The sequence below is a fragment of the Drosophila ficusphila genome, unplaced genomic scaffold, assembly GCF_018152265.1.
Source record: "Drosophila ficusphila isolate 14025-0441.05 unplaced genomic scaffold, ASM1815226v1 contig_286, whole genome shotgun sequence".
Lineage (NCBI taxonomy): Eukaryota > Metazoa > Arthropoda > Insecta > Diptera > Drosophilidae > Drosophila > Drosophila ficusphila.
The window spans coordinates 7,045,551-7,070,229 of NW_025064189.1; the positions used below are offsets into that span (position 1 = coordinate 7,045,551).

Consider the following 24,679-nt stretch of genomic DNA (forward strand, 5'->3'; position numbering starts at 1 on the left):
GTGCCTTGAGGCACTCATTTCACATGCGTTTTTGTGGAAAGTGGCATTAGAGGGTTAAATTAAGGAATTCAGAACACAGAACTTTCTAATATTGCATGTTCAAAGGGCCCGCCAAACTGAATCAGCGTTGCCACACTATGTCGACCGATGACGCCTCGGGTGGCTACCCTGCCCATCGATAGCAAGAGCCGCCAATTATCGCACTGTCATCGATGTGCAACAACCCTGGCAGCAGGAAGAGGTTTTTCGGCCGAAAAATAAAGAACAATAAAACGTTTTGCGGGCCAGCAGCGAAAAACGGATCGCCAACAAAGAGAGCGAATGCCGAACTAACCGGTAATCTCTCGCCCCCGTGCCCGTGACCTGTGACCCCGCGAACCTTCGTGTTTCAGTGTTAATTTGTTGGAGCAACAAAATTGGAGCACGCAGCGTGTAAAACTTGCGGAATTATCGTGGCACCGCGCGGAGAAAGAGCGAAAGAGAGTGAGAATTGGGAGAGCGAGAGAAGAGAGAGACTGCCGCACGCATAAAATATGATCAAATTGCAAAATTGATTTCAATTGGCCACTCAACAAAAGGTACGTTCGATAAAGTCGTCCTCCCCCAGCCCTAATACTAACCCTAAGTAACCGAAAGCCCGGCTTACTTTGTTTTGTAAGCCGTCGAGAGCTAAACTTTCCGAATCCCTGGAAAACTCTCGAAAAACCTCGGCTCTTTACTTCCAGCAAAAGTTATATTCCAATTTCTTTTACTTGCCCTGCCTCTTCATGTGCGTGAGTGTGAATGCGTGTGTGCGCGGCTGTGTGTGTTGTGTTCGGCAGAGATGAGTAATGTCCAAGTTCTGAAAAAGTAAGGGGAAAGTTTGAATAAGAACCACTGAAAAACCATTAAAGCTAATAAATCTTCATGAACCCATCTATTTGCCGTGCAATTATGTATTGTAACCTAGTAAATCCAACAAATTAGCCCTTTGAACCTGTTACATTCGTGACCGATATTTTCGTGAGCCGGCGAATCGGTTCGGCAGCTCATCACTAGCGGGCGGCGTGTGGCACCACAAAACTGACCAAAAGATATGATATTCAATCGCTGCGTCTTCGTTTTGTTTTGATTAAGAGGATTTTTTGATGTGTCTGCTTTTTAGTCACCCCCATCCAAAGGCCCCATTCGCATTTGCTGTCTCTTTTGCTCTGTTTATTTGATTTTCTTATTACACCGACAGCTGTGCGGCGTTGCCATATTAATTTGGGGCTGCGGCACGCGGAGTGGCGTGAATTGAAAATCGCATTTAATTAGAATTTACCCGTGTCCGAAAACGGAAAAAATGTGCTTAGCCGCCCGCAGATGTGGCTAATTTTACTCATTATTGCCATTGTTTTGTGCAAGTTACTGTGGTCGTTTGGAAAATTAACACCTGCTGCGGCTCAAGTATTTTGGTCCCCAATTCTACATTTTTTGGTGTTTGCTTATGAGTTTACTGTAATTTGCTTAATATTGAATGAAATCCTTATTAAGGTTTAAAAAATATGTGTGTTTAAACTCTTTTAAAATATTTGGTAGATAAGGATACATACGTCATAGAAGAACTATTACATTTTGGCAAATAATCTTTTTAAAGAATTAAGAATCTTTTGCAATAACAATGAATATAACACACCACACTAATACATTTTTTTTATATATTGTATTTATTGTTTATTTTTTTTCGTAACAGCAAACAACAATTTCAATGTTTGGCACCTGTTGCGACTCTTGAGACTCATCTAAGCCGCAAATCAATCCAATCAGGACCTGAGCCAAATTCCGAACCTTTGGCTTTTTAGCCATGGCGCAGCAAACGCAGCCGCAGCAGCAGGCAGCGCCGTCCACGTCGACGCCGTCGTCCTCTACGGCGGCTGGAACCGGAGCAGCGGCTTCCGGAGCAGGCGGGGGATCAGCAACGCCCATCTCAACGCCCTCGACGCCACAGCCGGTTGGAGTTAGCGGACCCAGCAACAATAACAACAACAACACTCTGGTTTCGCCCTCCGGGAACAACAATCTAATGACACCCGTCCAGGCCTTCACTCCGGCCGGACAGCCCGTGTACAATCCACCCGTCTTCATGTCCGCCCACGGAGGACATCCGCACGCCGGAGCCCATTACCCGGCCATGATACCCGCCCCGTTGCCCAGCAACACCGTCTTCGTGAACAACGTCACTGCCAATGTGAATCTGCATGGCTGGCCGCACGGCGTTCCGGCTTACTCGGCTGGAGGTCAGCACCACTACATTGGACACGGCGAATTACCCCCTGATCAGGTGGGTACAAAAGTTGGGGGCTTATCATAGGGTTTCAGTTCCTTTTCATGTGCTGGTATAACCCAGAGCATCTGCAACTTTTTATTATTTCACCTTAAATTATTTCAACATCATTACTGACAGGAGTTTTTTTAACTCCCCTTAGGGCAACACCGTTATGCCGCATCTACAGTCCTTGCCCATCAACTTGGCACCCCAGGGCGGCTCGCCGAATACCCATACTCCCGGAATGGGTGGCGGACGTACGCGGGGACGCGGCCGAGACCGTGGAGGCGGTGGACCGCGACGCAATAACTACCATGGGCCACGTCATCTGCAGCAGCAGCAGCAACTGATCTCGCTGCCGCCGCAACAGCAAATGCCGCCGCCTGACGGAGCCAATCCCGGTCTGCAGCTTCAGCCAGATCAGTTGGCTCAGCAGATGCCGCCACCGCCGGAGGCGCATATGCAGCACCTGCCGCAGTACTATGCTCCTCCCCCCTACTCCTACGGCCCGTATCCCTCGCCCTACTTTGCACCGCAGCACGGAAGCTTGCAACCTCCTCCGAATCCAACTGCTGCCCAACAGGCCACCGGGACACCGCTCTTCATCTCCGGCCCGGTGATGTACAATCCAACGTGGTTCAATCCCGGCGGGTACATCTACCCCATGATGCACGCGGCTGAGTACCAGTATGTCCCCGAAGATGCTGGCCAGCCGGGAGTCGATGAGCGGGTCGCCCAGCCGGACGGTGGAATGACCCAGATCTGGCACTCAACTCCCATGTACGCCGAGGACTTCGAAGTGCTCCAGCAGCAGCAGCAACAACATCAGCAACAGCAGCAACAGGTTGTTGTACATCCCAATGGAGGAGTCGCCAGTGTGGGCGACGAGCTGAACCACAACAGCTCCTCGCTGCCCTCCTCGGAGACGTCGAGCATGCTCAGTCCGAATTACCCCATCTACGATCCCCAAATGCACGAAATTCAGCATCAGATGGGCGTTATGCAGATCTATGACGACGGCCAGATGGCCGCCCTGCAACCAATTCATCCAGGAGCGGGTGCAGTGCCACAGGTGAGTTTAGCATGCACTTATTTGCATATTATTAAAAAAGAAGATCACTTAATTAACTCCTTATTTATTGTTTATAGTACGAAGACGAACTAGCTGAGTGTGGTGCTCCTCCGCCTGGTGCTATTCCGGTGGCCTGGACCGCAGCCATGCCCCTGCCACCGGATGGCGTCCAGCAAGCGTTGCTGCCCCCTCACCACATCTTACAGCAAACATCTCCCGTGTTAATCGAACAGGCTCCTACTTCGCAGCCCCCAACACCCACTCCCCAGCAAGCACAACCGCATCAGGAGCAAATGGGTGAGTGCACAACATTGATTAGTGATTCATTCTGTTATTGGAAATTATAATCCACCCGATTTGGACTTTGACTAGTTTTCCTTCACAATTGTTAATAATCTCATTTCTGTCGATGCCACTTGATAAGAATTAATTGTTCATTGAGTGAATGAGCGTTTGCGCATCTGTGGGATGGCACAAAATTTTCACTTGCACTGAGGGGGATCAGCTTGAAATTTTTTAGAACTTGTTATGGCTTCTCTTGATTATAATTTCAATTTAAAATAAATTGTAAGTTGTAAATAAGAATTGTCCACTGAGTTTGATGCCCTTTATTGTCGCACTTGCTGCCTAATGAAAACCATAGCCAACAAAACGCGATATCCCCGCATCACAAATGAATTTTCGTTTATCTTGTTATTGTTTTGAAAGGAGGCCACAATGGTTCAAGATAAAACCTACAATAGCTCTTGTTGGACTTTAAACCGAACTTATGTCCAGAGTGTTTGGTGTTCGTGTTGTTCCACACTTATTTAAAGGCGTTTTTTTCAAGTTGTATTTTGGAATTTGTGATGGTATGCCCTCGATAGCGTATTCTGTCCGCCGTGTTTATATGCAATTTTGCTTACTTTTGCCTTTCTACGCTCTCTTTTTACTATATTCTCTTTACTTGGCTTACACTCTTCTCGGGTGTCACAAGATATATATAGCTGAGAAGTCTCTGGGGAACAGCGTTGATGTCAACAATTTTGCCATAGTTTCTGGGCCTTAATTATTCGGACTCGTTTTGTTGCCAGGCCTCCGATTGTTTTTGGTTGGGATTTTGCCTTGGGTCTTTGGTTTAGGCTAGAGCCCAACCCTCGTGGAGCCTCCAACAGGTGTTAAGCTTGTTGACCACTTTGCTTAGCCCAATCACCCACTCTCTAATCAGCACCACAAGTGGCTTCCGTCCAGCGCTTTGTTATTATTTTTGTTTGCACGTTCGCTGTGTGAGCATTGTTCATGCTTATCAACCGAATGGACATATTGTTTTGAGTGCGAAATGCCGACCACTCGCATACGAATCGTAATTGAGTGTGTCATGAAACCGGAGCAAGGGATTCATCTAAGCCAAGGGGCAAACTCTATTTGCTTGGTGTCGGCTTAATTGCTAGACAAAGGGCAAATAGGCAGTGAATATATGGTTCCCTTTAAGTGGAGCTAGTACCTAAAATAAAACCTGAAAGGAAACTGATTAGTAAAATATATAATAACACCAATTTAACGGTTTGCAAATGATTCAGGTCTAATTTCAGAACTCATTTGTGTACAGTTGACATATAGTTATAGTTCAAAAACTCAGTAAAAGGAAAAGATAATTTGACAAATAAAAATATGGCTCTCAGATTTCGCATGAGGCTAATACTGTCAAAAATTACAAGTTTTTGATTGATTTATGGTTATTTCAGTGTTTTTTGAGTGCTATTTTATTAGCTACAGTACTTAAATGCACATGGAACAGCTAGGAATCAATCACGTAATAAACGAGGTCTTCGCAATGCAAACTGATTGGGTTCCAGTTGGTTTTTTTTTTTTTTTACCCGTATCTGTATCTGTGCCTGGGTTTGGTTGAACGAGCTCAGTCTAGCCGAGGGGTTTTTCTTTTATGGGTGTTTTCAAAGCACTTCGCTTTCTAGACGGTCATTCATATAAACAGCGTGCCGATACCGCCAAGTGTTTGTCCACAGACTAGATTGATAGGCGATACTATTTCCCCAGTTGCCCACAATTAGTAATGTTGCCTAAGTGCAGCCATAACTCCCCCATGGCAAATTGATTAGGCTAATCATTTGGGGCGAAGGGTTTACGAGTAAGCACGTTATGATCTGATTTTTCACGACATCGAAAGGAGGGTTTTAAATTTCCTGATAAACGCAATATTTTAAGACCAAGGCGAACTTTTGATCGATGGTTTTTAGAGCGCCACACGCTTCCCCTGAGAGATTATAACTGTGCTAAAGCTTTTACGATTTACTTCTATGTACTTATTTAGTACTTATTCAAATAGAAGCAAACTCTTATATTTTCTGTTCTCTTCTGTTACATTACGTAAAACAGTAACGTAATATTCACTGCACAAAAAAGTATATTTATTATCATAAAAAAACCCCAGGAAAAACACTTTTGTTTTACAGTTTTAAAATGTATGGCAATTTCTTTTATTTCTATTCTGGCTGCTCTTCTCATTCTTTCAACACTTATTGTTCTAAATGTAACTTTTGATGTGTTTCCCACTCGTTCACTTGTTGTTGCTCTTGTCCTTATGCGTATAACAGATTTAGAATATTTCTTGTGGTACATATCATATATACTGTTTAATTAGTTTTAGCCGCGTGAACAATTTCGATTGTATAGAACTGCACTTGCCGTATTGCTTATGGTTCGTAGCTACTAGGCTATATATTTGGATAGTTAAAAAACAGACACACACAAGCCTTAAAAATTCATGTTCTCTTGGTTTTTCTGTTGCTGGACTTTAGCTTAGTAACTTACAAAAATGAGCCGTAAATTTGTATTTTTAGTGTATTGAGTTGCCACCTAAATGATAAGTGTAAAATTGAAAACAATTTTAGTTCTTAATGCGGTTCATTTGTGTTTTCGCTTCTTGTTATTTGTGTAGCGTTCCTCCTTATAAAATATACAATTTGTTAGTTGCGAAATAGTTGCTGATGCTTTTTAAGTTGATCGGGCCACTTCTACTTAGCTACAGTTTACAGTTTACACACACGCTATATATCGCTACGGTATGACACATTTATAACGCCTGGCCAACAACTATTTAGTAGTAGTACACAATAATCTTTAATAGTAATCATAATGGTAATCATAGTAATCGTAGGGTTTAACAAACAAATAATAATAATAGAATTTACTTTACAATATTTTGTGGTTTCTGTATAACAGTTGCAATCTACCAGCGATCGGTATCAGTTTCGATCGGTAATTTATGAGCGTAGTATAGTTTATATATAGCCGAAGGTTTTCTATATCTTATCGCAAGCTAAGCTGAGTTCTTCTGGTAGAAAAGTGCATTTTCCACATCTCATCCTCCGCTGTTGCCTAGGCTTAAAGGTATACATATATATATGGTATGGGCTGGCTATACATATCCGGTCTCCTCCACGTTGTATATAGGTGTGCTCGATCTCTGATCTCCTCCCTCTGCTGTATAAGTAAATAGAAAAATATCTCACCGGATCTTGAGCTTCGCAATGACCCCTGTAAATTCATTAGCCCGCTTAGAGCTTCGATTCGCTTGTCTTCTGGGGGAACTGCGGATGTCCCTCCTCCTGCTGTGGACTCGCCAGTGTCTTGATGATCTTGGGCACAATGGTGATGGGCTGATCCTCGTCCTCCTCCTCGGCGTCCTCGCCCTGCTCCTCGTCGATTGGCGTGAGGGTCTCCACATGAACGGGCGTCTCCTCGGAGGGACTGCATCGCTTCAGGCAGGGCGCAAGGAAACTGGTTATCGTGGAGATCCCGAACAGAGCACCGGCCATGTAAAAAGGCAGGTCGTAGGTGTGCGTTATATCGTAGATGGCTCCCGCCAAAGGCGTTCCGATCAGGGCGGCAAATCCTCTGAACAGGATCAGCAATCCGAAGGCATTTGTGAGCTTGTCCAGGCCGAGCAGGTCGACCAGGATAATTGACGTTAGCGAGATGTAGCCCGAGATGGCCAGTCCAAAGAATATGGACATGGTTATGTAGGCCGCATAACTGTGGCACAGTGGGGTCAGGGTCACGGCAATCGTGGATACCAGAAGGCAGCAGTTGTTGAGTAGCAGCGAGTTCACCTGAGGCAGATCCGCCACCCAGCCGCAGAACACACGACCCACTGTGTTGGTGATTCCGATGATGGACAGCAGCATGGCGGCATCGTTCTTCGGGATATCGTGCTCCCTGGCGGCATCCACCAGGTAGACGAAGGGCACATATAGGCCGGCCATGCCGAAGATATTCGAAACTCCGATCAGCATAAAGACGGGATCCTTCAGCAGGCTCACATCCAGCATGGTGTTGACCACCGATTTTACGGAATCAGGAATGCCTAGACAGGGACACAGGTCGTATTCCTCACGGTGTTTCTCGGCCTCCGCCAGGGGATCCAGTTTGGCCACGCTCTGCATGCTCTTCTCGTACTTAGTCAGCGATAGAACCGAGTTCCTGTAGTTGGTCAGCGATTTCTGGGATTGATACTGGGGCAGGTTCGTCACCGAGCCGGAGTAGAAGATATCCTTGCGTGACATGGGACGCACCATCCTGCCGCTGCTGCCCGATTGACTGCCCTGCCTTTGCGAGAGCGACAACTTGGATGAGGCGTAATCGCCGCCAGCTCCGGCCTCCAGATCTCCGCGAGAAGAAGCTCGAATGGCGGCCAACGAGGGTTGATAGCGCTCGGATGCAGAGGTCTTCCTCACCCGCGTGTTGAAGGCAGGCACGGATCCGTTTTTGGGCAAGCTCTGGTGATCTCCGGCGAGGAAAGCTGGCTGGGAAGCATTTCGCGTCATGGCGTCCTGCGAATGATACGGGCTGTTCTCGGACTCGGAGCTCCTGTGCGGGCGACGAGCAGATCGAGCGGATAACTGGCCATTGCTGTCACCATTTGGCGGAGATTGTGCTCCGTTCTGCCGATGAACATCCACCACTTTGGACTCCGTGATGGTGGGCAGAGTGGAAACGGGATGCAGACCTCCGCCGCCGCCAGCCTGTTGAGCCAATAGCTCCAGATTTAAGCTGGAATGCACGCCGGGATCCGCGTTCAGTGGCATCTTGAGCTTCCGCTCCATGGTTCCGTCCGGAAGCTGCACCATAAAATGGGAGCCCGCAAAGGATCCCCTTTCCAGCTGCAGCTGCTTCTCCTCGTACATCCTTTGCATTAGGGGCTTCTGTTTCTTCTTCTTTGGATAGGTCAGGGGTCGCATCATGGCGCCAAAGATGGCACAATTGAGAATAAGACCCGCGAAAATGAGCAGGGCGTTCTTCCAGCCGAACTCCTCCAGGAGATAGGTGGCCAGCGGGGCAAAGGCGAAAGTACCGAATCCGGAACCACAAACCGCGATTCCCGTGGCCAAGCTCCGCTTGGTCTCAAAGTAATAGCCCACTGCAACCACAGCTGGCAGATAGATCATGCCGAAGCCGAATCCTCCCATGAAACCATAGGTGGCCATCAACATGCTCACATTGGCACTGAAGGTACTTAGAACGAAGGCGATGCAGGCGATTATGCTGCCCGCTATGCAGACAGCTCGACATCCGTACTTGTTGGCCAGGGCTGAGACAATGGGTCCGGCACTGAGGTAAACTCCGGAAAGGAGACTTCCCACCCAGGCCACCGTGCCCTTGCCCTCGTGGAAGTAGGCCACGAACTCCTCCAGAAAAATGCCAAATGTGTAAGCTATGCCGTCCACGATCATGTTGCACATGAAGCTGGCGAAGCAGATGACCCAGCCGTATCCTCCGTCCGGCGGAGGCGGCAGCTCCCCGTAGACACTCTCTTCGTCCTCGTCCTCCTCCTCATTGTCCTGGTTGTCCTCATCCTCGGGACTCTGTTCGGCCGTTAGTCTGGCCGCCTCTTCGCAGGCCAACTCGCTGTCCGTTCGCTCGAACCTCCGTAAACGCGCCGACGAAGCGGAATTTCCCCCGAGATTCCCAGGATTTGAACTGTTTATATCCACCATGGTGGTGGGCCTAAGGGTTAACGGCGACTAACTGTTTTCGAAGCACACACGCGGTTTGGTGGAGTTTTAAAGGTGGAGCGGAAGAAGGCGAGAAAGGGAGGAGGAGGAACGTCCGATTGGCGTCGCTGTCCGCGTGCGAATGCCAAAGCAGTCCAAGAGAGCCCAAGTTTATCTGCCTCTCCCCAATCTCTTTTTCTTTGCGCTCTCCCACTGCAGTTCTGTGTGCTTTTGTGTGTGTGTGTGCGAGTGTGTCAATTGTTATTGAGTTTTTGTTTTCGTTTAGTTTGATAAATTAAATTCACAAGCGATAAAAGGCGTGGGCTGCCTGTATTTAAGTAAATATTAGATGATAGTTGCCTTTAACTGTACGAGTAAATATTTCAGCTCCAATTCAACTTTGGCTTAACTTTGTGCTGGTTTACTGTTACTGTTTTATGCCTTTGTGCTTGAAATTTTTTTTCGGTTATTTCCGCTTTGTTTGTGTATTTTTAACTTGCACTTGCAGCTACAGCTGAGGTCACTAGAAAATGTTTGTTTTCCTTAGATGTTTTCCTTGCTTTTTCGTCTGGTTTTCTTTGACTTTGATTTTGCGTTTTTCTGATTTCCTCAGTTTTTTCGGGGGTGCTGTACGTACGTGTATACGTCGTAATTTGCGAATGCAATTGTATAATTTTCCGATTTTCAACTTTGAATTCGTTGGGGAGAGTGGGTTTGAGCGGCGTGGGGACAGATGGGGAAAAACGAAGAAGAGTGGAGTGCGGAAGCGTGTGATCGATAAAAAGCCCACACACACACTCGGACACACACGCACACTACTCGACAACTTTTAGCTGCAGTTGCATTTTAGCGAATTTTATTTTTTTTGCAAATTAGGCAAAAAATAACAATCTCCGATTCGGTCAACCGATTTTTAAGTCCCCGATTTCTGTTCTGGACTGGTACGCCGTTCGCTGCGAAATGAAAATGAAAATTCTTCGTAACGCCAGCAAAAAGCGACTGTTATACGATATACAAAGGCAAATTCTAAATTCTGTAAAAACACTCGCTCTCTCTCTTTCGCTCTCTCGTTCGGTGCATTTGAAGTTCAAGCTCACAGAGCGCAAGCTCCACTCACGCTCTCTCGCTCGCCCTCTCGCCCCCCAAAAAACAGCTGATTGTAACAAAAACAAATCACAGAGAGAATGAGAGAGACAAGACAAACAACCCCTCTTTGTTTGCCTAAGGGTTGTCTTTTTGTGTTTCTCCCTTTTTTTTGTTGTTTTCATTTCTTTGATTTGAAAAGGTAAAGCCTGAAAAACCGGTAACCGCCTTGCCACATGTCTACCGTTGAAATTGTACTACCGTATAACAGTCGTATAACAGTGGAAAAAATATCAAAGAGCGCCGAAACTGTTGCTCTTCACTGGCGATTTAGGTTAAAGGTTAACTGTATTCCCCCCAAAGACTTTTACTTTTCATAACCCACGCTCCCGTGTACAGAACACCGCCTAGAGACTTTGCAAATGGAAGTTTCTTGAAGTAAATACTTCTTATAATACAAATAGTACAGCAATAATTTAATTGTTGACCCCAAGACAGCAAAGTAAACATTTTACAGTCAAGTTATAAGAAGGTTAGGCTTGTTCAAAGTAGCACTTACAGAGGTCCTACTGTTTCTTAAAGTGCGTGTTGGGTGAAAGTGTTATTTTTGTCTGCCGCCTTTTAGGCGCCGACAAATTGTATAATCCGAGCATTATCGTTGAGAGTTGGCCCAACTAAATAATAAAATGCATTCGACACGCAGCTGATAAGGCCTTTTGAGATATTTTGTAGTTATTTCGTTTTTGTTTATCAAGTTTTTTCGTCTGTTGCCAGGTCGTAAAATCGTAAAATGTGATTTTTTGCCTTCTGGTTTATAACAGTTTTTCGGCTTGGTTAGCACTTCTTTTGTAGTTGTTGCGGAGATACGGCTAAAGAGATTGTTTCCGACGTTCTGTCACGTTCTCTTTCGCCCTCTCTTTTTCTTCAGGCGGAGGGATGTGTGCAGTTTTTCTTCTTGGGTGGTTGGTCAATGTCATTCATAAAAATTCCATGTCAAACACACGCACACATAGAGAAAAAAAGAAACCCCTCGGCACACACGTAGCCGATATTGTGGGTCAACGCCAGAGGGCGCCACTTTGGCTCTTCCTCCGGCTTAGTATTCTAGTTCTGTTCCGTTTCCCTAACTCAATTTGTTTGCTCTGTTATTAAAGCATTACGTGGGACTCAAATGGCCAACGCCTCCAATCTTTACCAACAATCTGTGTGTGCCAGCAAATTACAGTTAACCTAACTTGACTGAAATATAATACCAAATAACGGTAATCGCCGCAAAACTGTTATACCGCAATGCGTGTGGTTACTTTGGGTTTGCATTTTCATTAAAAATGCATGGTGCACTAAATGCAAACTACACAGGACTTTGGGAAAATGTGAAAACAGAAGGTCGGCCGACACGTGTAGAAAGTTTTTCACTGGGGTTGAGAATAAACGCAGGGGTCGGATTTGTGGGCGTCTGCACCAGGTGTCTTTGTGAATTAGCTGCCCCATTTAAAGCAGAATTTGGACTGCAGTCTGTGCCAAAAAAAAACCATCTGTAAGCAAGTTGATTATGGGTGAAAAGAGAAATGCACTGCAAAAATTAATTCATTTAATTCAAAAAAAAAAGTAGGTTTGAATCTAAAAATATATTCTTTTAATTCGTAAATTTTGACCTAAAAATTAAAAATTGGTATATATTGTAAAAGGGGGTTGAGTAAAGAGCGCTTCTATTTTTTCCACTGTCGCAGATGTTCACTTTGAGTAATGAATAAACTATCCTTGAACTATTCAATTTTCTGCTGAGAGGAGAGCTTTATAAAGGCAAGAACATTGAAAAGATTTCTCCAGCTGGCCAAGAGCTTTCCCTCTTTCTTTATTTCCTCGTTGTTAAAAAGGTTGAATGAACCAGTGATGACTCTTCAATTATTGCACCCCCACCTCTTTAGCAGCACGCCGTTAAGACAACCCCTTGATAGCAACCCCCCTCTTCTAGACCCGCGCTTTCTTTGTTAATGAAAATGAAAATTGCGCATACGCCGTGTTGTTCAGTCAATGCTTTTCTCGCTTTGTTTGTCTGCTAAGCGTTTTTTTTTTACGCTGACAACGCTTTCCTTGCCATTGCTTCGATTCAGATACAGATACATGGCGACAGATACAAAAATACAGCTTGTAGAATATTGTGTTTTCAAAATGACGCAGTTGGTTGCTTTGACTGCCAGTTTTTTACCTTGTCGTTTTTTTCCCGCTCAACTTGTTGCGTTGCTTGGTATGCATCGCCTGTATTTGCCGATGAGCCTGGCCTCTGTACCTGTCAGGTATATCATTGCGTATCTGGCATATACAGTCGAACTTGGACAAGAAAACGTCTAACATGAAAACAAGTTACATCAGCAGTCTTAAACTTTACAAAAGTGTTATTTTTAGCATGTGGCAAATATCCACACAAAATAAGAAATATTATAATTTTATTATTTTTTTTATTTATTGTACAAATAAAATTTTTTAAGACCGCTAATCTCTTTCATTTATGAGTTCAACTGTACATAGAGTTCCACAGAAGCGAGCTCTCGTCCTTCTTAATCTGTTACACGCATTTATATGTTAATGCAGACAGCGGGTGGGCGGCAAGCGAAGGATATATTTCAGAGCGAATCCTTGGATTCCTCGGCTGTCAGTTTACCTTAACTTCTTTGGGTTTTCGTCGCACCATCGATGCTTATCAGTTTATGCTTTAAAGCCACTTTAAAATAAACCGTCAACAGCCGCCAACTCGTAAATAATTTGGCGATAAGGTGGCGGAACCTTAACCCCTCTATCCACACCGAAAACTTAATAGTTTGTTTTTCTTCTTCGGCGAAGGTCGCGTGGCCCAAAGAATTATGCAATTTTCGTTTGCAGTCAATTTCACTTATTGTTTTTAGCATTGTTGGCTTGTCTTCTCTGCTTTGGGTATTATTTATTGTAAATTGACACAAATGAATTCAATTGAATTGCTGCTACAATTCGTTTTTGGCTCTGTTGCCAGGCGGTGGAAACTGTGCTCATTCTTCTTTGTTTAGTATGTTGCTTTGTAGCCCTCATATACCCCCTTGTTTACCCCACTCAATGATCCAACGCTTGAGCAGATTACTTATCAATTTCAATGGGGCAGTGACAATTAAAGTGCCGGGAACACGCCTTATGATGAGAAACCATTCGTTAAATCGCATGCTGGCCATTTCAATCAATATTGAGGGCAGAGAATGTGGGTGACTCATATTACGCATACGCCTCGTGGGATGGTAAATTCAAAATATCCTTTTCACCTCATCCTGCCTTTTTTATTTGTCTTTAAAATGCAAATGCTTTTAATTATCAAAAACATAAATGTTTTTAACTATTATAAAAAGAGAAGAGGTTCTAAAATTAAAGTAAATATCAGCGATTACATGCCATTTGTATGTGTCATTAGTGCATATTTGTTTTGTGTTCTTTACTGTACTGATTTCTTTGTTCTCCTAAATAAACTTTAGTCTCCCCGCACTTTGGTTTGCTTTTGTTTTGAGTAAGTTGAAAAAGATGCCAAGCATTGAGAAGAAAATGAATAATTTGATATATGATATATGTTGATGATTGATATTAAATTCCTACATTGCTTACTTAAAGTGTAAGTTGTTGTCCTTAAACATGTTTTACTTAATTATAAAAATCGAATCATTTGGCTTGGTGTTTTTTTTCACATTTTTCACATTATAATTATATCTTGATAATTTATTTGTGGTCCTATTTTACTGGCTTTTAAACTATAGACTCCGGGGATGTTTCTATTTTTGCTTGTTGTTGATTCTATCAATTAAAAAGCACCCATATCGTGTTTACAATTTGTGGCTCTCGGATCGAATCGAAGCTCAATAAGCATAAATTACTCATAGACCGGGTCTCGGCCCCCTTCCCCCTTTTTGTTCCTCCCCTTTTTGTTGCTAGCTAATAAAAAATTGAATAAAATCGCGCGTTCAATAACAGCAACAAATGAATAATGGTAGGAGGGAGGTGGAATGCCCGTAAATGAACCAAAAGCTGACCCATTTTCATTGAACGTTTGTTTTCAATTTAAGAAAAGGGAAAACAATTACAAAATCTCATTTAATTTCTCCTAAACTTTATTTATATGGCTTGATGAAGTGCAATTTGAGACAGGAAAACAAATTCATTTGAATTAATGAAGCTTGGCGGGCAAACTGTTATACAAATGAAAACAAAAGTGGAATTTTCAAGACGAGTGGGTTAGTTGAACTGAACTATGGCAAGAGGGGTAATTCTAATGGATTGACATTGTTTTGTCCCCCCGACGCCGTCGATTTTTCATTTATCACATGGAACATGGAATAACAAATGAAAAATAAGTACAGTCTCGTTGCGTTTTTGTATTATATAGCTGTTTCGTGCCTGACAATTTCCCTGTTTGCTTTTGTTGCTGCAGTCAACTTATTGCAATTTACCTGTGCACTCATGTCTGTAATTATCCATCCAACCTTGTGACAGTGCGAATCTCTCGCTCTCTTTCACTCGATCCCAACTCTATCCGTCCCCCTCTACTGAATCGTTATGGCAACACGTTCAATAGCTGTTGTTATTGCACCCAAACTGACACCCTGGCACAGATTTCCACTATACATTTGCAACTATTTTAATGCATTAATCTCAGCTGCTGCTGCTCCACACATTTCCATACAATATTCGCACTCGATTTGCTCGATTTCACCTATATTTATTGAATAACACTGCACACTTAGTTCTCGGCTTGTTAGGCGCTAATTGAAATTAATTCGCACACTCGAAATTCCGCAGAGGGGGAAATGGGGGGTGGTCTCATTGTCATATGATGCCTTTGACGGGGGAGTCTCACGGGGAGCACATATATCTGATAAATGGGCGTTTAACAACGGCTTTATATTGCCAAATGCTGAAATCAAGAGCACTTAGTTAGTGGGTCCTATCTAATTCCCCGCCAAACATAGCTCTTGTGAGAGAACCGAAAGAAGTTGTTTAAATATATTCGATATGCCTCCAGTTTTAGCACTTTTAGAACGCCGAACAGATATAAATAATAATGATAGAAACAAGTACAGACTGCCCTGAAAAAGTTGTCTTGAAAGCTGAGATTTGACTAATGAAAAAAATTTCGAGTTTTAAGAAAACTACTTGAACAAATTTAGAAATAAACAAGAACTGCAGCATGTAAGTCACTGACAGAGTTCATATTTTATGTGGTTTTTAAATTGTGTTGGCATGTACAACAAAAGTAAAAATAAATTTAAATGTTTTCTGAAACATATGGAAAACTCAAGTGATTATTATGTTTGCAATACGTATCCCACAGATTACATTTGTTGTTTTGAAAAAGCCAATTCTCATGGAATTTGTAATCGGTTTACATTTCAATGAATTAATATCGCTGGTAAATTTCAATAATAATCCCAACTCCACATTGAACAAGTTAAGGAGCGATCTGTTTGCATTGATTCTGGGATGGGAGATCACATGGATGTTGACTCCCATTGCCCCGTTGTTTGGTTAACCTTGTTCCGGCTCTACATTGTGGTTCTTATCGAGCCGGGAGTGACTGGCCATGCCGTTTATCTTGTGCCCCATATCAGGGTCGAGTGCGAAGTTCAAACACCTAGCAACAGGGCAATCGGAAAGTGATTTAATAACAATTTGGCCCATCGAATGCCCGTAAATGGGATCCACTCTCTACTACTCTCGTGTTGTTTTTTCCCTACTTGAGTTTGACATGGATTAGTTATGTTTTCTATTTGCACTGATAGCTGCAATCGATGGCCGCTTATCAGCACAAATAAAGCAGAAAAGCGGACGTGAAAACAATGTCCGCTGCAGATATTGGACTATCTTTATATGGCCAATCCCCAGGGGATCGAAAAAAGGGGGTATGCTCTCTTTTTGTCTTTTCCCATTATATGTATATACACATTTGCAAAGATTAACAGTCAGTTATCCGCATTTACTCTGGATATTGTTTGTATCACTTCTCAGTTCTTCACAGAACAATTCAATTGAGGGTTTAATTAGGCATTAATTGCTGTGGCTTCCAAAAATTCCCTTATGTGGTTGGCGTTGCCCGCGTTGCCATCAGCAACATTCCTTCGGAGCTCGTTAAAGTTTTAAGCATTTAGCATCAATTGGCATCAATTATGATAATTTTGTAAATTAGTTTGCATGTGGCAATTGAAATGTTTCTCATATTTCAAAGCGTCTGCTGCGAAGTTCTTACTCGTATTTAAGGTCAGAGTGAAAGCTTTTATTGATTGCAATTTCCTTTCTTTCTTCTTGCGCTTTTCCAGTTGAGAAGAGTGTGGTAAACAACAACAACGAGGTGGCCTTGGATGAAAAGTTGGTCAAGGAGAAGCAGCAGCAAATTGAATTGGAGTTCCATCAGCAGCAGCAAGAGCAGCAGAAACAGCAGGAGCTACAGCAGAAGGACAAGCAGCCACACCAGCCGAAGCAGCAACATCAGCCGCATCAACAGCAGCAGCAGCAGCAACATCAGCAATTAGCCCCGCTGCAGATTGAAAAGCCGCCAACAAAAGTGCCAAACCTTGTCGTAGCAACAGTGGCACCTCAACTGCAACAGCAACAGCCTGCACCACAGCAACAGCATCAGCCAGCTCCGCAGCAACATCAACAGCAACAAACATCGCCGGTGGTGGCGCCGCCACAGCAGCAGCAGCAGCAACAAGCATCGCAGCAGACCAGCTACCATGAGCAACATCAGATGCCGCAGCAGCAGCAACAGCAGCCTCAGCCGCAGCGAAAGCCATCGCAGCAATACAATCAATCGCAGCAGCAACAGGTGCGTCGCAAGTACTCCTCGGAGTACAACCACCACCACCACCAGCACGGCAGCAGCGACACGGGCATCCAGACCACCAAGAGCATGTCCTGGACCAATTCCGCTCAGCACAAAAAGTCCACACAGTCGGTTTCGGTCACTGCCTCGCCCAACAATGTGAACAACGGATCGGGAGTGGGTGTTGCCAGTGGACCGGTGGGCAAGTCCAACTACGGAACGAAGACGTTCACCAACCAACAGCACTACCAGCAGCAGCAGCAACACTACCAGAACCAGAGCAGCTACAACAACAACAGCAGCAGCGGCAGCAACAGCTCCAGCAGCAGCAGCAACCAGCCGCAGGTGCGCAACTATGGCACCATGAAGGTGCCCTCGTCGCCGGTGGCCAGCACAGCTCCGACGTTGGAGCGCAAGAACAGCCAGCAGGGAGCAGCTCCACCAGCAACAGCAGCAGCAGCTGCAATCGCAGCGCCAGTGGCAGCCACACCAGCAACTACCTCAACGGCCAGCATCACGGCCACACCAAATCAATTCCAGCAGGAGACTAGCAGCATCAGTGCGCCAACAGCAGCTGCCACGCAGCAACAGCAGACTGCCCCGCAGCAGCAGCATCAGCCTGCCCCGCAGCAACATGTGCCCGTAGCAGCAGCAGCAACCGCAGCAGCAGCAGCGCCACCAGCCAAATCCTACAGCACCTACGCTGCTAAGAAGCACCAGAGCTACGAAGCCGTGGCCCTGAGCTCCGTGGTGGCCTCCAGCTCGTCGGCCAACCCGCAGCCGCCGCTCAATCTTGCCCCGCCTGCCCCACCAGCTTCGCAGAACAGCAACGACAGTGCCCAGCTCTCGTGGGCAGGTTTGTTTACCAGCAACAAGCCCGTGGCCAAGGTGGCGCCCTACGAGGCCAGCAAACCTTTGCAGCAACAGCAGCAGCAATCGCATCCAGTGCTCCAACTCGCTCCTCCGCAGCCAACTCAAGTGGCGGCTCCTGTTGTGCAAGTGGCACCACCTGCGCAGAACTTGCCCCTGCCCACGGCCCACCAGCAGTCGCAGTTGCCAGCTCCAGTGCCGGCGCCAACCACGCCGCTGGTCACCCCCGGAGTGCTCTCCTATTCGGCGGCCTCTGCCCAGGCTGTGCCGGCTCCCAGTCCCGCCTCGGCGTCCGTGAAGCCTCTGAAACCGGAGCAACTGCGTCCGGTGCAGCAACAATTGGATGAGTGGACCAACAAGTACGCCGAGTTCCTGACGCGCCACAAGACCAACTTGGCCCAGATCAGCCTGCGTCCCCGGGGACTGACCAACAGGTCCAACTACTGCTACATCAACTCGATCCTGCAGGCCCTACTCGGCTGCTCGCCGTTCTACAACCTGCTGCGCTCTATTCCTAAGCAGGCAGCTGTCTTGAGCGAGGTCAAAACGCCCACTGTGAACGCCATGTAAGTTTACTGAGAAATTATATGAGTATCATCCGTGTGCCATTTATTACTACAAAGTTGGGACACTTTTGTAATTGCATAGTGCTTGCTACTATTATGGCAACTCATGCCCATTAAGGCCAAGCCACAGGCAAGTCAACAGACTCTTCGGCACCAATTGCCAGCCGGCGTCTGTGTTACGTTCGTGGAAGAAGAAAGCCACCGTCCCCGCCTGCATTCTCTGGTTGCCTCCGTTCTGGCGGTAACTGCTGAATGTTGGGGTCGATGCAAGTGTTCCGCTTTAGAGCAGAGGATGTCTCTTTTAATGGATTTCCTCTTTGAAAGCGATCACAAACACTTTTACATATGTTATGTTTTAAATGTTAATGATAAATTCAAAGTTGAAAGTACAATTAACTCCCATTTTTCTCCGAATAGGATGTCATTCATGACTAACTTTTCATCGCTGCCCAGCGGTTTGCGCCTGCGCCTGAACAACATCAACAAGGGATCCCAGAACAAGGGCAAGGACGAGTTTGTTGGCTCGGATCTGCAGTGCGACATGGCCTTCGAGCCCACAGAGATCTACAAACTGTGGAACGACAGTCGCGAGGAGCATGTTGAAGGCCGCCAGGAGGATGCCGAGGAATTCCTGGGCTATGTGCTCAACAAGCTTAACGATGAAATGCTTGAGGTGGGTATAGCAAAATGTTATTCTAACTGGTTACTCATTGACTATTGTTTATTTTTTTGCAGGTGATTAAACTGATTGACAAACCCACGCCCCAGCAGAATGGACAGGAGCCAGCGGAGCAAGAGGATGGCGGCGATGTCTGGCAGGTAGGTGAATGGTATTCCCAATATAATTCCAGTTAATTAAATACTTTTCCCACCAGATGATTTGCAACAACCGTAACAAGGGCAGCGTCACTCGTCAAACTGACTTTGGCCGCACTCCCGTGAGCGATATTTTCCGCGGAGAACTGCGTTCCCGACTCCAACGCGAGGGAGAACACTCCACGGATGTGATTCAGCCATTCTTCACGCTTCAACTGAACATAGAAGTGAGTTTTGTGTGTCATTGTGTTTTTTGATTTACTAACAACGAAGGCACAAAATGCATCCATTTAAGTTCTTTAGAAGCTACTAGGCTAAATATTGTCATTAGTGTGAAATTTGATTTAGGCCTTAGTCATTGTTTTTATTGTTAGTAAATCATTCAAAGCCGAGCCACAGACAAGTCAACAGACACTTCGGCACCGTTTGCCAGCCGGCGTCTGTGTTACGTTCGTGGAAGATGAAATGCCATTAACCCCGCCTTCGTTTGGCGACTGTCTCCGTTCTGGCGATAGTCACTATTTACGATGGGGTTGGTGCACGTGCTCCGCTTTTTTACGACACTTCTACCTAAAACAATTTGTCACTACTGAGTGGGCACAAACAACTGCAAATTTTAATTTTAATTTTTCTTTAATGCTTAATTAAATTGCTCAACTAATTTCGAATATATATTTTTCCCTACAGAAAGCTGCATCTGTAAAGGAGGCACTGGAGATCCTTGTGGGTCGCGATCAGCTGGAGGGCGTCACCGGCAGCAAGACCAAACAGGAAGTGGTGGCCTGGCAGCAGATGACGCTGGAGAAGCTGCCCGTCGTCCTCATATTGCATTTAAAGTACTTTGACTACCGGTCTGATGGTTGCACAAAGATCTTGAAGAAGGTGGAGTTCCCAGTGGAACTGAAGATCGATGCCAGTAAGTTGCATTCAAATCCACTGTACCCGATTTCCTTTAATAATCTTTTCGTTACAGAAATCCTCGGCTCGAAGAAGACTTCGCAGAAGCAGCGCGCCTATCGCCTGTTCGCGGTTGTCTATCACGACGGCAAGGAGGCCTCGAAGGGCCACTACATCACGGACGTGTTCCACACGGGCTACAGCAGCTGGCTGCGCTACGACGACAGCTCGGTGAAGCCGGTCAGCGAGAAGCACGTCCTGCAGCCGCACACCCCTCGGGTGCCCTACCTTCTGTACTACCGTCGCTCGGACACCCTGCCGCCGCAGCAGCAATCGCAGCAGCAGACCACCAATGGCGGAGGATCGGGCGGAGGCTTGGGCAGCAGCTCCTCATCATCGAATGCCGGGGACAACAAATGAAGTGCGACCGCAACGGGGCGTTGTAAAATACATCAGAACTTTAAGTGTTAGGCGATATACTACATATATATTTTTTGTGTCAGTCCGTGTGAGCGAGAGAAAGAGTGCGAGCTTGGTTTTTTATGCATATACGTATACAAATTAACAATTAGATATATTCGAGCGGTATATATTTAAGCCAAAAGTCCAAAGCGCATGTCCGTGTGTAAGAGTGCGATTGTGTGAGAAAGAAACTTAGCTCTAAGCTAGACTAGAATTAAGATTGAGCAGAAACATAAGCAAAACTCGTTGGAACGAAAACTTTGTACAAAGTGTTGAGGGAGCGAAGAAGCTCTGTAAACTAAACAGCGAGCAAATTATCATATTACCTAGTGCTAAATCTACAACAGCGAAACCCCAATTATCTGAGGCACAAAAAGGTCTTAGCCCTTAATCGTAGTTGAGTGTGCATAGCTGCTAGGAAAGCCCTCAAATATATTAATTTTTTTCTCGATATGTTATGACAAACGCTTAGAGCTGTATATATACACAAATAATCATATATTGTAGTTGATCAGTTTCGCGGCATGCAGCATGCATTTAAACAAAACAACCCAGCCACAATATATCGAATGCTTTGAATATGCTTTAAAAAAATAGGGTCTTTTCGCCAAAAAGAGTAATTAGAACAGCAGCATCAGCCAGGTCATGATTGAAGGCTGAACTACACGCCCATAATTAATTTCCCTTGAAGCGGCGGAGTGATGGCGGCTACAGGGTTGGGAACGGCTTTTCGAAAATACAAACTTTTTTTCAAAATAAGGACAATAATCAAAAATAAATTGAAACAAGAAAAAGAATACGGAAAATAGGCTTTAAAAGCATAAAAAACAAATATTTTAAAATAGTTATTACTACAATTAATGGCCTGCAAGAGATAGTTTATCTCTCCATCGCGAAAAATGCAGAACAGCCGTTCCGAACCCGCAAAAACACCATTATGATAGCCAGCAGCTCCATCGCCACAACTCCCCATCCGTTGAGACTTTGGCCATAAGCAATTAAACAAGTTAAATACGCGTTCATTTTGTAATTTATTTTATATGTTGTTTAGTTTTACACGCAATCAGTTACGGAAGGTAGATTCATACATATATACGGAACTTGTTATTCATAGTTAGTGAAACTTTTTTGGGAACTGTCCCTGACTTGGATTCGTTGTTTGCCCTCATGATATTCGAGTTCTTCTTAACTTACTTTTCCTAGGTCTAGCATTTAATTTGTACATCATGTTAGAGAAATGTGTTGGTATTGAAACGAAAGATTTGAAAGGGAAAAATAAATATATATGTAATCGGGTCAAAACTAAAACTAATCAATCATACTAGTTAATAGCTGTCTAACAAACGTATACACCCATATATATTTTCTTAAGCTATATAAACGCATATATATTATTTATAGATATCGTGCCAATGTTAAAACATCTAAAAATTTACAAAAAAAAAGAAGGAATTTAAATAAGAAAAACATATAACTTGTCAAAGCTTTGTATAGTCAGCTGCATAACGAGAAAGGAATATTTAAAGTTAATCAATTAGTAATTACTTATCAATCGGAGAGTTGAAAACATTTTCGGTGACCTAAGAATTTGATTTGGGTGTCAAAACCAGGCAATTGACGAAATACCATTGCATACTTTTGGTCAGCCCTGCAAGGTTTTTAGGATTCCGAAAATGTTTGGAATTTCTTCATCGGTAGGATTATAAACCTGTAATCTACTTAAGTACCAGTACTTCGGTAGTGAGGGACAAGCGAAAATCTTGGAAAATATTTAAGCTAACCGAATACTAGATGAATGCATTGACATATATGATGTATATTATGAATAGGACACAAAAGCGAAACCATAAGTTTAAATCTAAATATATATATTTTGATGTTATACAAATATGAACTAATTGTAAGCCAAATTATAGGAAAACATTTTTTATAGAAACTTGTGCGCGTCTGCGTTTTGCTAGTTACAAATTGGTTCCTAAAACTATACGAAAAATGAAAAAAAAATACAACCACAAAACGTAACGAAATGTTAAAGGAAAGGAATATAAAAAACAATTATGATATGTGTAGTCTAAAGCCAAGCTAAAACCGTAAAACTAAACAGAAAACCAACAAAAATACAATACATATAAATTTATAAATCCAATTTATACAAAAACCAAGCAAAGCAAACAATGGAAAGATTGAAAAAGTTGAATTACCATTAACATATATTTTTGCAAGCGAAATTAGAATGTCAAACATAAACGAAAAAACATTTAGGATTAACAATACAACTAAAGACGTAAAATTGTAACATTTTTGCTTCAATGCATTATCATTTTTTTTTTTCATAATTGTTATATAATTTATGGAATACTCCAAAAAAAGAATTGTTTATTCATATTTTAAAACTTATTCACAATTAACCCGGCTCTTATTGTTATGTGTAATCCGAAGAGTGTGTTTTAAAGCTTAATTGAAATTGAAAACTAAATTTAGTTTATATTTACCAATGCATCAGTCTTGTTTTGTGAACCTCTAACTGCCCAATATTCTTAAAACGCACTGTTCCTATGTCCTGTTTTTTTATAAATCCCAAATATGTTTTCCTTGTGACTTTTGATAACCTTTTTGTAATCTTCTTTTGATATATGTTGTCCCGATTTATGTATGTTTTAACTTTTAAGTAGTTTCTAAGGCTGTGTAACTAACTAAAAATAAGTACGAACATTTTTTGCTTATGGTCAGGTGTGGAAACTTTTGTAATTGAGTTCACCGGGCAATTTTTGTTTATTTTGCTACCTTTTCCTACTTTTTGAGGCCACTGGCAAAAGGCTCCTCCGATAAACAGAAATTGGCAAGTGCACTTACTAAACGTATATTGAAGAATAGCGTGTAATCTGAGAAGAAATCGGAATAATATAGCAGCTATAAGTACGTTTAGCAGCAGACAAACTAATATTAAAAGTTTTGTAACCAAGTTTTCTGAGGCCAGACAGACATGATTGAAGAGCAAAGCGCTGGCCAAAAACGAGAGTAACAAGACACTAGATGTTTAACAATGCGAAATAATTAACAAATCAATGTGAAGCAAAGTAATTAGTCCACATTTAGTCTAAAGAAACCATGCTAAAGTAAATCTACAAACTAAAACGAATTCAGTTGTACTAAGTAATTATAACAAACGGATAATATTGTACCATGGAAAGCAAAACGTAAACAAAAGAAATGAAATGAAAGATTATCTAGCAATAAAACAAATTGAGTGATTTCATTGCCACGAGCAAATCGGTGCGGTGCGGTGCGGTTCGGCTCGGTGGATCAAATTGGATTATTACGGTGGGCGAGAGGCGCTAACTTATGCCGGAGTGGGTCAAGAGGAGGCTTAAAACCGGTCGGCCCCAAAAATAGCTGGCGATGCTCTGGACGATCTTGGCCCAAGAAAGGGAAAGGGAAACTATTCGGCGCCTAGTCAACCGTCGTTTAGTGTAGGCTTCGATCCAACGAGAGCGTTGTTTTGATTTCCTATTGTTGACTATTTGAAAGATTTGCTGAAATGCGACAAACGACAGAGGAGCGAAGACGATGGCTCCACGTGTGACTCATTACAAATGCCAATCACAAGCCAAAGTCGAAAACTTGTTTCAGCCGGGCTGAGAGAAGAGTGCACAGAGCGTAAAACATATCAATAAACCTCGTTAAACTAAATAAAACATATTCATAAAATAGTTTCCGTTTTAGCATCATAATTAATAGTTTGATTTATTTTTATATCTCCTTGAATTAGTTGGTTCCGTTTGGTTATTAATATTTTCATAGATGCAC

At 43.7% G+C, this 24,679-nt stretch overlaps 2 protein-coding genes across 2 annotated transcripts; one reads left to right on the forward strand and one right to left on the reverse strand.

Annotated features, from left to right (window-relative positions):
• The first annotated feature begins 213 nt into the window (after positions 1-213).
• Positions 214-24,111, forward strand: LOC108100324 (histone-lysine N-methyltransferase 2D). Its single transcript, XM_017204131.2, has 10 exons — positions 214-578; positions 1,715-2,302; positions 2,448-3,359; positions 3,437-3,656; positions 16,756-18,697; positions 19,115-19,370; positions 19,433-19,516; positions 19,573-19,740; positions 20,201-20,429; positions 20,487-24,111. Exons 2-10 carry the CDS (start codon positions 1,826-1,828, stop codon positions 20,828-20,830), a joined length of 4,632 nt encoding a protein of 1,543 aa, XP_017059620.1. The 5' UTR covers positions 214-578; positions 1,715-1,825; the 3' UTR covers positions 20,831-24,111.
• LOC108100325 (monocarboxylate transporter 12) lies at positions 5,802-10,325 on the reverse strand. The gene has a single exon (XM_017204132.2). The coding sequence runs from the start codon at positions 9,350-9,352 to the stop codon at positions 6,914-6,916; it is 2,439 nt and encodes an 812-aa protein (XP_017059621.1). The 5' UTR covers positions 9,353-10,325; the 3' UTR covers positions 5,802-6,913.
• Positions 24,112-24,679: the final 568 nt, after the last annotated feature.